This window comes from Danio rerio, chromosome 9, assembly GCF_052040795.2.
Source record: "Danio rerio strain M-AB ecotype USA chromosome 9, GRCz13ab, whole genome shotgun sequence".
NCBI lineage: Eukaryota > Metazoa > Chordata > Actinopteri > Cypriniformes > Danionidae > Danio > Danio rerio.
The window spans coordinates 29,652,984-29,668,556 of record NC_141029.1 but is presented as its reverse complement, the minus strand read 5'-3'; the positions used below and the strand labels follow the sequence as shown (position 1 = coordinate 29,668,556).

Below are 15,573 nucleotides of genomic sequence, written 5' to 3'. Positions count from 1 at the left end.
TGTTCCTCCAGCGTTCTTACTTCAGTCTTTAACGTCAGGTGATCCTTCGAATGTCAGTGTAAAGTGTTGAGTATACCATTAACGTTCAGTCGTGTTTTTCATAGTTACCAGTGCTGATGGAGTTTTTTTAGAGCGTCATATTCTGCTGGAAACGTTTCATTTGAATGGTAATATGCCATAAGCTGAGGTGTATGAGTAACTTCACAAGTTGACCATAGTCTAGACCGATGACATGCTCATCTACTGCCAGAACCTGGGAGAATGAAATGTTGCAGCTCGTCCGGTCTTCAATGATGAGCCCAAAAGAGGCCACTTCACAGAGCCGGCCCAAGGCTTAAGAGAACTGAGAGGCAGGACAAGATGGCGGGCTGGACTTGGTTAACTTTAGATTTTACACAAATCTCATTATTTTGTTTTTCACCTAAAATAGTAATTAAAACATCCAAGATTTGTTTTGCCTCATCAAAATGTGGAATTTGATCAGCAAACTACTCGTTCTAAGACAACTATGCCTTCGGCTAAATGACTTGGCTTCAAGTACGATGCCAGACAATTCAGAAATAAAAGTTACTGACTGCACAAACAGATAAACGACATGATGCATCTCATTTCACCACAACTAAAGGCAGCGACAAAAAAAAAGTCAAGCTCTCACTGACTTACTGTCTCATATGGTGTCGAAGGTCCACTGATCGTTCTTGAAGAAGGGGTGACATTTTATTTCATCCACTCCAGTCCGGCCAAGCCTCACCTCCCTGAACATAGCACAACACTGGTCAGCAAAACAAACAGAGAAGCGCTAATCCGTTAAATGACCATACACCAGGAACATCCAACAGCACAGCATGGAGGAGTGAAGCAGTCAGAGAGACATCCAAAAATAAGGACCGTTCACTCCCCCTTCCTTTTACTTCATCTGCATTGAGGCGGTGCAGCAGTTTGGACTACCACGTGTGGGACATTCCAACAGCCTGAATGCAAAGGGAGGAGTGTGTGTGTGTGTATGTTTTATTAGGGACTTTATTTATAAAGAGCTTTTAAAGGCATAACATAAATAAAGATCATCTTGTATGTTGTCTTTAAATTTTTATCTCATTTAATTCAATTAAAATGTTGATATGGCTTAGTAAGTTTTTTGGCGATTTGGTGCTTAAGAAATATTTCTTGTGATTATTATTATTATTATTACTATTCAGAATTATATGTATATTTTTAGAATTTTTCTAAAACCATTAAAGAAAAAAAATCTTATTGACCCTAAACCTTTAAAAAAATAGGGAACATTTCATAAACACTGATAAAACTTTTTTTTTTTCACTGATAAAACTATTTATTTATATTTTAGGTATGTGTAGTAATCAGGCTTAGATTATATTAACATTGTTGTATTTTGTCAAATATACACATAATTTACTAATTCAATCAATCAGAACACTACAAAGTGTCAACAACAACACTGGGTTGTGCAAAACTGTGTGTCAATTATACAGGGCTGCAAAATTATGAGGAAAAAAAATCATTGAATATCTTGAACGGTTTAATAAAGATTAATAATTTTTTTATAGCCAACATTTGTGTTTGGGGAAATGGATCATCATATTCTGGCTACAGAGACAAAATATGTTTTTCCATCACATTAGCTGAGAATAAACTGAGCAAAAACTGCTAATTTTTCTCACTGAAGCTGCTAAATTAATCTCCTTTTTTTCTGTGCCTGGTAATTTATGGCAAGAAAACTTTACTGTTTTCAGTAATAACAAATCTTATGTACTCTGTGTTTACATTATATATGTTATAAACTACAGCAGAAATCTGATCAAAATGTGTAAAAAATTGTCAAGAAAATGTACTTTTTTTTTTTACAGTGAAGCTAATTTCAAATAGAAAAAATAATAGATTAATTTCACTACCAGCCGACCTCTAAAAACAAACAAGTAAGGTTCTATTAAGCTAGTGTGTCTAGTAAAAGCAGTAGGACATTAAAGTTTTATGAAAGACTTATTGTATGAAGAGCTTTTAAAAGCATAAATTAATATAGACTTGTATGTTCTCCTTTAATTAAATGAAAACATATATGATTTGGTGTTCATGAAATATTCCCTGAGATTGTCATTTTGGAAAAAAGTACAACGATAGGGAAAAATAGGGGAAAATTTCATATGATAACAATGATAACAAATCTAAGCTACCCTGTGATTATATTAAATACGTTATAAACAGGGCTTGACATTAACACATTAACAAATGCGGGTAGATTTCAGCTGTGGCGGGTTAGACAGCCACTCCCACTAGCCACTTTGAGAATACATGAGAATATTGTTTTTAAGTGTCAACTGTGTATAAAAAGTGTATGTATAGCTATATTTTGTTTGCTTTACACATTATTTAAAATGTGTTTCTAAGTAATAATTAGTTCGGTGCAGCCACAGAAAAACTTTGCAAATCCTTAGTGTCGAGCCCTGGAAACTCATGTGAAATAAACTATTTATAAAAATAAAACTAAATTAATTGCATAGTGACACTATAAAAATCACATCCCATGTACTCATTCATGCTCATTGAGCAAGGTCATAAACAACACACAAAAATATTAAATGAACAAGGAGGCATGTGGACACAAAGTATAAATTAAGTAAAGTTAGCATGTCAAATTCAAATTTATGAATATAAAATATATTTTTCCAACATTAAAATTGTGGCTAGTGAAAATGGCGAGTGGCTAGTAATGTTGGAAAACTCCTAGCCACTGTGGCTGGTGATCAAAAAAGGTAATGTCAAACCCAGGTTATAAACTCCAAACTACAAAAGAAATCTCATCATGTGTGTAATAAATTGTCCTGAAAATTAGCTCTTTTTTACAGTAAAGTTAAATTCAAATTAATTAAAAAATACATGTTACCAGCCAACCTCTAAAAACAAACAAGTAAGGGGATATTAAGCGAGTAAGAGTCTGAATTTTACAAGAAAAAAAAAAAACTCAAATCAAACTTTAATTTTCTCAGTCTCACTTGCTACTCAGAAAGGCACAGATGAGGTCTTTGCCATCCTTTGACATTTCAATATCATCTGGGAAAGTTAAGATGTTCTTGTGATCCATGATCTTTCCATATGTGCCCACCAGAGACTCGGAATGAAATGGAGTGTCGCCTGCCCAGATCGACAGAAGAAAACATTTGATTATGAGAACACTGAAATAAAATTACAAGAGATGCATATGAAGCTGACACTTCTCACCCACTAGAAGCTCATAAATGAAAACACCAACAGACCACCAGTCAGACTCACGACCGTAATAACCAGTCCCTCCTTGAGACATTAAAACCTCTGGAGAAATGTAATCAGGTGTCCCAACAGCAGTGTTCACAGCGTACCATACCAGTCTAAACACACATGTAGACACATGGATATAAACATTACTGGCTGAGTTAATGTAGCTGAAATACAAGTATGTTTAAAATTTAAAGTATTTAAAAGATTATCATTCTGCCTACCTGCAGCGCACGAGGTTTCTCGGTTGATCCGCGGTAAATCCACTTAAGCACTATACCTATTCCATTTATAACACTGCAAACTTGACTTCGCAGGCCGATCATCTTTAAACCCAAAAGGCATTTATTATGTGTTATACCTTGACTGCTGCTGCATAATGGAATGTTTCTCTACACAACTGTAAAAGTGCGCTTTTAGCTAAATGAAAGCAAACTTTCAAAGGGTTCTGCGTTTTGTCAATTTTAGCTTAATTGCAATAATATTAATAATAATATTAATAAATACATTTAAAATATTATTTATAGTGTAGCCTACCGTGGGACTGTGCAGTAAACTATTTATTTTTATTAAAACATTTTTATTAGGCTACATCTTCCCGAATAACTAATAAATGACTGGCAGTTTCGTCTCTGCTAAAATTAATTTAACAGCAAATTTTTTATATGTTTTTTTCCTTTTAGAGCTCAAGAGAGTTGTGTTTAAATAATTAGTTAATCAAAACATGTAATAAATTAAGCTGCTCCTATCATGTCACCCATTTTCTCCCTTGTGAGTTGAGTGCGCCTCCATCGCCGTGTGCGCGTTTTAAAGGCTTTACGGGCGCACCAGACCTGACGCGGGGACCGGATCTCTGGACTATAGGACTAGCTTTAATCTCACCAATTTTCATAATTCAATTGCTATGTCATATATTTTAAAATATTTAGATGTGTGTTCTGACGGTTAGAACGACGGGAGTGTTAATAGTTAATAACAGAAAGAATTTTCAGTTTGAGTAAACAATCCCTTATGAAAATTGGGGGGGCACAAACTCTTTCTGAGGGGGCAATGCCACCCTTTGCCCCCCCGTAGCGCCGGGCCTGACTTCCTGCCTCTCCAGCTACAGTCCTGATCACATCACCACCAGGGGCGATTTTCATACTGTTGTAAAGAAACACTTGGACATGTGATTATGACATTTCAGGAACGTCTGGGACTGGGAAGTAAAAAACATAAATTTTTTTCCTGTGTTTGTAATTTTCCCTCTCTGTTATTTTAATGATATTTTTAGTTTGTTAATCAGATTTGTCACATCACACTATTTTTTGTTTATTTTATTCGTTTTGTGGCTTTGCCATTCAATTTTAAATACAAATCTGTAAACTACAGTTCAAACATTGATATGATCCTGGAGTCAGTTTTTATTATAAAAAGTTTATTTCATATTCATTTAATGTTGAAGATATGCACAGCTTTTTAAATAAACTTGAAATATTGCATCCTATTTTCCTCTATACACAGTATATATGTGTATAAATGAGCCTTACCACAGTCAATAAGACGAGCTCTGTACAACAATATCTTTTGGTCTAGATGAAAGACTTTTATGTTTTCAAATACATTTTTTACTATTTAGTTTCTGTTTCCCTTTCTGTTTATTTGTTGGAGAGCACATTGGTCAATGAAAGTGGTTAATATTTTGTGATAGCCTAAAAGTAAACCATTAAATAAAATGTAAATAAATAAAATTGCCATAGTCAAATAAACCAATATGTTTTAGGGCACGCATATTTACATATTTTTTATTTGGCATGGTTGTTTTAAGTTTCTTAAAGCTATTTTACTAATAATAAATAAAAACCTTCACTCAGAATGAATGATTAGCACTTCCCTGACCTAATAAGCTAATAGCTAATCAAAATAAACTATAGTATATTTAGCTTTTTTAATCTTATTAATGCTGGTTGTCGTTGTATCTGATACTGGTTTATATTTTTGATTTTAAATTTTTTGGAATGTATTTTGGTTTATTGTATTGCTTATAGCATTATTATGATTAATAATTTTAATAATACTATAAAAATATTAAATCACCCAGTCAGTGCAGGAAAATTGTGAAAATTTAAGTATACAAAGCATCAAAAGAACAATGTCATTGCTAAAGTCCCGGTTGGTCTGATATAGGCCTAGTTAATTATGAAGTAAATATAGAAACGAGAATATTAGTTCAGTGTTTTTTTTTAATGAAACGCAAACCATCCCAAAAGCAAACAAAAATCAATGGTAATATTCACTAACATGACCAGATTTCTGAAACCTGTGACGATTTTCAGTGGTCAACATTCGTCCATATAAAAAACGCCCATTTATGCTTATTTTTTTTATTTTTTATTAATATAAGACCAGCATTTTATTGAATAATCATAATTTAGATATTTAGCTACTGCATTTAATAAAAACTCAATTATAAAAGCACAGAGTTCGTGCTGATTTCATTAATTCACTGCTGATATTAAATATTGTTTACATTTAAATGAGGCTCGTCATTCTGTCACTACAGCAACTTGAGTTGATCTTTAATATACACAGCTGGTTCTGACCCGATCGTCTCGCAACAAACTCTCGACAACTTTTGAAAAGTTTGATCAGTTTCTCTACTTTGGAAAGTTGTTCTTGGGTCATCTTGATGGAGCAGCGTCGCTCAAGAAGAACCAGGGCTCTCCCCGCACACACGAGTCACTTCTGGCTACAGGGCGTCTCTACCGTTGAGCAGCTCGCAGCGGCGGTCAGGTCAGATCACACCTACAGCTGCATCTCTGACCCAGCGCTGAAGAAGCGACACCTGATGAACGCGGCGGCCCTCCCTGTCCTCCGTCCCGCAGCAGCAGCAGCAGCAGCATCAGTGTCTTCCTCAGTGAACGAGTGTCAGCAGGAGCAGCAGGTCTCCATCCACGGCAGAAGCGTGCAGGACTATCAGCACATCTTTCGCTCCGTCGTGGAGACCGGCTGCAGCCGCTACCGCTTCAAGCGAGGCCTGGGGATCAAGCAACGGCTGTGGGAGAAGCTCCACCGGCCTACGCTGCTGGAGACCGAGCTGCCTGATGGACGAGTCTTGATCACGGAGAGCAGGTCCAGCGGAAGCAGCAGCGCTCCTCAAATCCACGTGGACATCAGTGGAGAGCCACTACCCGAGGAGGAACCCCGAAGAAAGAAGCCCAGACACTGAGCCATCATAGTGTCCCATGAAAGATCAAGGGCACGTATGTACATAATGTATATAGTTATAGAGTAAGTCTTTACATTAAGTTTTCTTTTCATTCAAAGTTTTTATCACTCTGCTGAATGTTTTGATGGTTGCTGATGTGGCTCTTGGGTTCTGGTTGTCAGGTTGTTTTGGAAAGTTTTCTGTGTTTTTGACATGCGCTTTGCAGGGTTTTCTGAGCAGTCTCTTAGTGTTGCTGGTCAGTTGCTGGACTCCTTTGAGTGTTGGTCGGTGAGTGATAGGTTAGTATAGGGTAGGTTAGGTTAGGGTCCCTCACATGGTTTGCAGCTTGACGTGCTGTGAGGGCTTCTGTGCATCAGTGATGCTGAGAGCTTCACCACTGGTACTTCACAAGTACTGGCAGGGTCACCCATAGTGGACAGGTCTCAGCTGAGATGCCAGACCAAGACAAACCACCTGATTGTGGCCTGATGTTGCAGGGAATAGATCACAGTCTTAGCACAATTGCCTGCATGGGAGAACTTCAAAAAGGTTTTGTATGTGTAAGGAACAAATGCACCAGTGGAACCATGTTAATAACTTAGAGGAATAAATTACCTAAAAGATTTTCTCGGTCCGGCTTATTTTAATAATAATAATTCCTTACATTTATATAGCGCTATTCTGGGCACTCAAAACGCTTCACACAATGGGGGGGATGTCCTCATCCACCACCAGTGTGCAGCATCCACCTGGATGACGCGACGGCAGCCATTTTGCACCAGACCGCACACCAGCTGATTGGTGGAGAGGAGACAGTGATGAAGCCAATTGAATATGGAGATGGTTAGGAGGCCATGATTGACAGAGGCCAGTGGGCAGATTTGGCCAGGATGCCGGGGTTAAACCCCTACTCTTTTCGAAGGACATCCTGGAATTTTTAACGACCACAGAGAGTCGGGACCTCGGTTTAACGTCTCATCCGAAAGATGGAATTTTAGCTCCTATCCTACGTTAACACACTTAAACCGACTAATTAAAGCGTTATTAGGCTTACCAGAGCGTTATTAGGGTTTAAGGTGTCCACTCTAGACAGGTGTAGGCTTACATAGGTGGTGCTCTTGGACTGGGTTTGTTTGGACACCTCATGCCCTAAAGGGTTGTTGTTGCCAGATTGGATATGGCTGAAAGTTAACAAGAATTATTTGTATTATTTATTAAATTTCCCATTTATTGTATTATTAACATCTACACCCACCTCAACCCTAAACCCAACCGTCACAGCACTGTAGTTGTACCTAGTATTATTTATGCTATCTATTAAATTACCCAATACATTGCATTTTGTAATGCCTACCCCCACCCCAATCCTAACCATCACAGTAGTTAAAATATTAATTATTGTTAAATTTGGAAGAAATCGGCACTAGGGGGCGCTTTAATACCTCATATGATGTTCAATGTATAAATAAAATAATTAATACATCATTTTTATTATATATTAGATGTCCTCTTTCAAACAACACTACATCCGAACTGCTTTAATTATTTGTCATTAAAAAAAATTCTGTGCTGTACAAATCTCTGACAATCACAGATATTGCTTATTATTAATTAAAGATTGCTAAATATTAATTGACATTTATTTTTGTTTAAATGTCTGAAAGTGTTTTAAACATGAACCCCAATGTAAAGTAAACCCTGTGAATTGCTGTTTGCAACTTGCATTTAGTTTGGTGTGGTTATGGCTTGTGTTTTCAGAGGTAAATATTACTTGAGGTGAACAATGCTGTTGTCTCATAAATGACAGTAGTCTGTGGTTTAGATCTAGGCTATTGAAAAAGTCACAGAAACCAAAGCCATGTTTCATTCATAGCAGAACAGCACAGCTTTATTTAAAATTGACAGAGGTGTTAACGAGATCAGATCTTATTCCACAAAAAAGGTGGACCTGAAGACACATGACAAATGACTTCTAGCTGTGTGACACCTTATTATGATACTTAATTCATTCCCTAAATGACCATATAAATGTATTGGTAACCCATTAAATTACTGACTAAAATCAATGTGAAATAAAATTATTTTTAAAACACATCAACAAACAGCATTCATAAAACAAAACTGAAACGACTCCTCTGTTTACTAGCACGCTCCGCAAGTTATTCTCACAGCTTATTGCCCGTATACCTCGGGATCGTCTCAAAACCGCTACTTTTAAGATGGTCAGCCGACCTCAATCAAGCCCAAAACAAAGAACACGGAAAAAACGGAGTAGGCACTTCTGTTTTTTTCCACTTTTTCAGGGGCTTTGTGGGCAAGAATCTGCATCTCCACAATATTTGCCATCCCAGTGCTCAATCATTCACTTTGTTGATTAGTGGGTGCTTGAATATTTTTTGTTGCTTTTTAATAACACATATTGAGACTGGTGTTGTTTGACTTCCGCATCCAGACAACTAAATGTGTAATGATATTTTGCAATTAATCATGAAGCAAAATGATTTTGGATCAGTCTGATTGGTGCAAATATATGTAATAATTTGTTGACTCTCAAACAGTAGTTTACACAAAGCTAAAAGAAGATTAAGAAGGCATCGTAGAGCTCGCTGTTGTTTTGTGAACATCAACACTGAACTTTGAGGTCAATGCTGTGGGGAGAAGTAAATGGGATAGGGAAGACAACATTGACTTTCTTCAATACTTTTTGGGTCATAGATGAATGAAGAGCTGCGCAAAGGGAGACCAGTTCAAACAAAGGTAATAAATAAAGCTGAAATAAAACATATGAAGTTCTGCTTCGGTGTTCCTTTGTGTTATAAATTTAGTAGATGTGGCTCATAGATGAATAACTGAAGGGTCCCAGCCGGCATTTCAACGGTGATTCAACGTTGAATCAACGTCAGGTCTATGGTTGGATCAACGTTGAATTACCTTTCGATTTTGCAAATTGGATCAACGTTTATATAGTGACGTTGTTTCACCGTTGGACCACCACCGGTGATTCACCGTTGAAATCACAACGTTGTTTCACTCTTACCTTTTTCATGGGTGAATTATGGTCGTTTTGTAGACGTTGAATGAAGGTTGAATTACCTTTCGATTTTGCAAATTGGATCAACGTTGATACCGTGACGTTGTTTCACCGTCATACATTTCAACGTAAGTTAAATAGGAATTACATACAACGCAAAGTCCATAAATATAGCAAACAAATTTTTACTAATTAAAAATACACGACACAAATACACAACTTAGCCTGTGTATCAATTCATTTAATACACACCTCATTATTTTAATTATTCTAAATACAGCAACATTTACAGCATACATAGTTCATTAAAACCATGCAGGTTACTATACATGCTGTACACTCAAATACAGAAAAAAGGCATACAATTAAATAGTCACTTTTTAATTAGGTTTCATGAATTAAAGTTAGTTAATGTTTACTAACATGAACAAAGAACAAATACTTGTACAGCATTTATTAATCATTTAATTAATTGAAATATGTCCCGATGCTATTAAAATCAAAATGCATGCTTGTTAACATTAATGCACTGAGCTGACATGAACTGTACTTTCTTTATATGAAAGATGCTTCATTGTTCTGTTCATGTTAGTAAATACATTAACACTTACTAATACAACCTTATTGTAAAGTGTTACCGTCTTCAGAAAGACAGATACTAACTAAATTAAACCAAGTAACTAAACTACGCTTCAACCATCACAGTCTCCAAAAATACAATTCCGTTTACAAAGTTTGCAAAATACCCATTTTTAGTGGCTGCAGTAAAAAAATAAAAATAAAAAACATCACTCACAACTAAGAATCACAAGTGAAATACATTACATCTGTTTGAGATTTTATAGGTTGAGAGATAAACTTGAGGTAAAAGATGGCACTGGGACAAAGAATCAAGTGTAAAACACATAACATCTATATCAGTCTAGCAGTTAAATACATATTTATTTCTCAAACACCAGGTGAGTTTCCTACAAAATCAATAATGAGGTTTGCTATTCCAATTCATTGTGAATGAATGGCTTCACTTTCACAATAGTGAAAACTCATGCTATAATCTAAACCTGACATTACTCCTTCTCTTTGCAGGTCTGCATGCTAAATATTTAATTTTTTTTTTTTTTTGGGGGGGGGGGTTCATAAAGTACATCTATTGTGTTTAGCATTACTGCAGCAAAACTGAGCACCTGTGACAGTGGAACATGTAGACAAATATTTCAGTAAATCATCAAGAAAATGTGTAGAATATATGGTTTGATTCTCTCTCACAAACACAACAGTAAAAGCAATTTGTTATTCCATTATTATTAGTATCATAAAAATTGCATGTTCACATGGATCTTATAATAATGGCTCACATTTGTGAATGTAGGACCACTATTTCACTATTACATGTCACATTAACTGTTCATATAGGTTCTGTTATTAAGTACTTGTGTCATCCCAGAGACCTGTTAATCTTCAGAACACAAACTAAAATATTTTAGATCGAATGCTCCTCATCCTCTACAGACAGCAATAGTCCCAAGATGGTCATTGTCAAGATAAGGCACAAAACACATTGTCAAAACGTTCCATGTGACTTCAGTGATTTCCACTGAACATACCAAGCTCCAACAACACTTTAGTGAGGCAAAACAAAACAGTAAATACAAATGTGTTTGCGTATATCTCTCCCGCATCAGATCAGCATGTGTGTTTACTACGAGTAGTATGCACACACCATGACCTGTTGTGGCAAAGGCAAACAAGTTATTTTTACAGTACTTTCTGTAATTTAACCTATGACAAATGTACTGGACCTGTTACACATATATCACTATCTTTTATGAACACAAATTTCACTGTAACGGATGCTGTTGTTTTGCTCCAGTTATACCTTTAGAGAACACCGTACTAGTCAGACATCCATACAAAAGCAGAGAGTTTGGTCTTGTGTAGCAGAACTGCAATAGATGTCTGTCTGTCTGTCTAGGCTGACACTGGTTTAGGCCATCAGTATGTCCTTGATAAACTCAAATGGAGCTTCCAGAAAACCTGCAATAAATGAAATATGAGGTTACAACTAAGTTGGTATCTGCTATTATACAAAGTGAAATTCAAATATTTATTTTTTATTGAATCCAAATTTGTCCTATAATATCGTCCCACTCAATAATTTTGACTCATCCATCTGAATATTCCTAACTAAGAGAAGTGAAGAATTAGGTGTGATATCGTCAGGAAGCCCTTCGCCACCACCGGTGCCAGCATTTCCAGAATTCAAATTTCAGATTCTCAAAAAAATTACTTTTTTTTTTTTTTTTTAACAAAGGCTGCAGTAAAGAATCATGAAACATTCAAAACATCTAATAATTACAAGTTGTTGTAAACCATTACATGTACTGTAAAAGCTGTTTAAAGCTTTTTAGACATATGGTTGAGAAAAACTCTAGAAGGAGTAGCACTTCTACAAAAGTCTGCATGTAGGACAGAGAATAAAAGGGATAGTTCAAAATGTTTATTCTGTCGTCATTTACTGACCACATTGAACACAAAAGAAGATATTTTGAAGAAAGCTGCAAATCTATAACCATTGACTTCTATAGTATTTTTTTCTACTATGGTGGTCAATGTTTACAGGTTTTTAGTTTTTTTTTTCAGAATAGCCTCTTTTTTTTTGTTAAACAAAATAAACTCATAATGGTTTTAAACCATTTGGGGAGTAAAATGTGAGTAAATTTTCATTCTAGGGTGAACTATCCCTTTCAGTTGGAAAACACCAGAATTCTTAAGTAGACCCTTTTCGCAAGACAGATGATGCATTTCATTTCTCATCTTAATCCTCAAGTTTTTAATATTTAGATTTATTTAAATAGCATGTTTATTTATTTGTTTTAATGACATTTAATAAAAACAACTTCTCAATAACATCACATGTACTGGACCTGCTACACATGTATCACTATTTTTATGAATACAAATTTCACTGTAACAGGTGCTGTTGTTTTGCTCCAGTAATACCTTTAGAGAACACAGTAGTAGTCAGACATCCATACAAAAGCCTTGGTGTGGAATAGCAGAACTGCAGTCTGTCCAGGCTGACACAGGTTTAGGCCATCTGCTTGTTCTTGATGCCCCTCAACTGGACCTTCCAGAAAACCCAGAAAATTAAAACGCATTACACCTCTTATCTACTACTATACAAAGTGTAATTTAAGCATTAATTTCTAACTAAATATATATTTGTTCCCCAATACGGTCACATAGTATAACATCACAACATGATTTCACAATAATAATATCAATATAACAATATAATATCACAACATAGCCTAACAATCAATAAACAAACAGATTAGAAAGAGAATATCACCAACCAAAGCACCAAGAAGATTTAACAGATAGCTTAGTTAAAGGTAAAGTAAACTTACATGGACAAAGCCTTTTCCATTCAATGATGTGCAAGTTAGTGCGTCTCTGGAGTAAGTTACATCTCTAAAAGCAAAAACAACAACAACAGTGAAACGACAGCAGTTCACTTTGTAATAATAACACTAATGATACAGCGTATAAAAAGGATATTGTTTTATAACGTTGCTCAGTAACTTTAAACTGCGTTAGGAGTTTATCGCTTTGAATTTGCCATAAAAACGCTTATTTAAACATGTGACATTACCTCAAGGTTAGCTGCGCGTCACCGGAGCGCAAACAAGACTAAAAACCAAACTGGAAAGTTTTAAATGCTTCAAAATTCGAAACACTACACCAAGTCACATTTAAGATACACTGTGTGTAAAACAAAATCGGGTGGTAAATAAAACATTAAAGCATCTAAAAACACGCTTACCTCTGAATTCTGCTGCACTGCAGGTCAGGTGTTCGTAATTAAGTGAAGTGAAGCGCTGCGCGCGGCCGCGTGCGCCGAGTCCTCCGATACCATGGTAACCAAACATGTTGAATATTGGGTGAAGCCATGACGTAAATTCAACATACAGATCATGATAAAAAAATGTCAACGTTGATTTGTACAAGGATTTCTGTAACTTTTTTCAACCATTTATCATTCAACATTGTTTCAACATTAAAGCAACTACTGACGTATTTTCAACCACATTTCAACGTTGAAGCCTTGTCATATGCAGGCTGTTTTTCAACCGTTCTACATTAAACGTTCTATCAACATTATTTCAACGTTCAAAACACATCTGACCTTATTTCAACCATATTTCAACGTTGAAGGTCGGTCGTGTGCCGGCTGGGGTTAGTTTAAGTTTAAGGTGCTGACTTTCTTCCAGTGTTAGAGTTGAGATTAAATGGGAGAGCCCAGACCATATGGATACTCAGTGTAGATTTCGCTTGAAGACTTCTGAATGTTAAAAGGGGCATTACGGACCCTTCCAGGGGCTGAGAATGGGAAGGTTTGTTGGTTAATAATAACTCTTCAGTACATTCTGTGTTCCTTTATCTCTTTTCCAATCCTTTATCTCTACATGGTGCTTGCATAATGAGGATGAACTGAGGTGGAAATTCTTGTTGACTTGAAAGTAATACAGAATCCATATTTACTGCCAGACATGACAGAGTCCATCGTCCGTTCGCTTTCAGCCCCGTCCACCAGAAGTCTTCCTTGAAAAATCTCTTTGTGGCACGAGTGAGGCGTTTTCCTCGAGCTCTTCCTGGTATTCCTTTCTCTTTCTTTCTCTTTCCTTATCCGTCTTGGGAGGTGAAAGGGTGAAGGGTGGGATTTTAGGGAGGAGAAGGTGTCGTGGTCTCCCATGATGGAGTGTTGACAGGCCTTTAGTTCCCACAGCAGCTTCGAGTGGACTGTGCGTCTGGGTCCTGCAGGTTCACGCCCCTGTGTCGCGCAGCATGCGTAGGGTTTTGGGTGTCTGTTTTTGGCATTTTTTTGCTATTGAGAAATAAACAAGAGTTGAAAAGTCAAGAGGCTGAGTTACATTCATTTATGCCATGAAAATGAAAGTCATCTCTCTGGCTGTCTTTAATAATTCAGTTTATTTTATCTAAAATGGACTGGAAATTTGCTTTCAAGCTTTGCCGCCATCCAGTAACAACTGAAAGGAATAAAAAAGTACCTGTCCTACATTTGTTTGTTACTTTCTGATAGTTTTACTTTTAATTCAGAAGAAAAATTTGACACTACTTTCATTTCATTGCAGTTATAAAGGGTTATGTTACAAGCATAATAAAAATATTAGCTGCCCCAAAATGTGTGTGTCATTTCAGCTTAAAACACCCCACTCATCATTTAATTATTTGTGCTGGGGATGTCCAGGAAGCAAACAAAAACCTTTGCAAATGAGAATCTTTCCAGATCAGAAAAGTGAATATTACAGCTTGTGCCCAAACAACGGCAACCTCCCGCTCTCCGTCATGAAGCAAATACAGAAGTAACTGAAAATGCAGTTCAATGAAATTCTGGCAGTCCTGGCTCCATATGGAGCAAATTTCTATTAAGCCCACTGTTAAAATGGCCAACTTTACAGCAGAAAAGAAGGTGTTTACAGCCTGGTACAAAGAACGATTTTGGTTCATAAAGGTGGTCCCGCTCCCCATCTCCACCAGAGACGCGCGGCGACCAGAAGAGACCACGTCGCTGAGAGATCTTCATCCAAGAGACCTGGAGCCAACGTGTAGATATTGTACATAGTTTCTTAGTAAAAGATAATAAAGATTATAGCTGCATGAACTGTGTGGACTGGTTAACCTTCACTCCAGCAGTGCAACACACACTAATTAATTCATTAACACAATATTATGAAGTTTTGCTTTAATTTAGGAAAAGAAAACCTCTTCTGTGCTAAAATCGGATGTTTTTTCAGCGTTCTTACTTCAGTCTTTAATGTCAGGTGATCCTTCAAATGTCAGTGTAAAGTGTTGAGTATACTATTAGTGCTCAGTCGTGTTTTTCATAGTTACCAGTGCTGATGGAGTTTTTTTTTTTAAAGCGTCATATTCTGCTGGAAACGTTTTATTTTAATGGTAATGTCCCATGAGCTGAGGTCTTGTGAGTGACTTCCCAAGTTGGTCAAAGTCTACACCGGTGACATGCTCATATACTCCCAGAACCTGCTACTCTCTACCTACACGT

The 15,573-nt window shown here is 36.5% G+C and overlaps 1 protein-coding gene and 1 long non-coding RNA gene across 2 annotated transcripts in view; both read right to left on the bottom strand.

Moving 5' to 3' along the window:
* Positions 1-663: 663 nt before the first annotated feature.
* Positions 664-15,573, bottom strand: part of LOC147842396 (rho-associated protein kinase 2-like) — a 164,165-nt gene continuing 149,255 nt past the window's right edge. The window contains exons 3-5 of the mRNA XM_087268085.1: positions 3,235-3,491; positions 3,009-3,147; positions 664-755 (exon numbers count right to left, since the gene is read on the bottom strand). Coding sequence (XP_087124211.1) covers positions 668-755; positions 3,009-3,147; positions 3,235-3,316 — 309 coding nt within the window. The 5' untranslated portion in view covers positions 3,317-3,491 and the 3' untranslated portion in view covers positions 664-667. The remainder of the gene's footprint in view (positions 756-3,008; positions 3,148-3,234; positions 3,492-15,573) is intronic.
* Positions 10,608-13,724, bottom strand: si:dkeyp-13a3.6. The gene is given in 4 exon segments (NR_186848.2): positions 10,608-11,519; positions 12,486-12,612; positions 12,896-12,959; positions 13,312-13,724. It is a non-coding gene; the product is annotated as a si:dkeyp-13a3.6 (long non-coding RNA).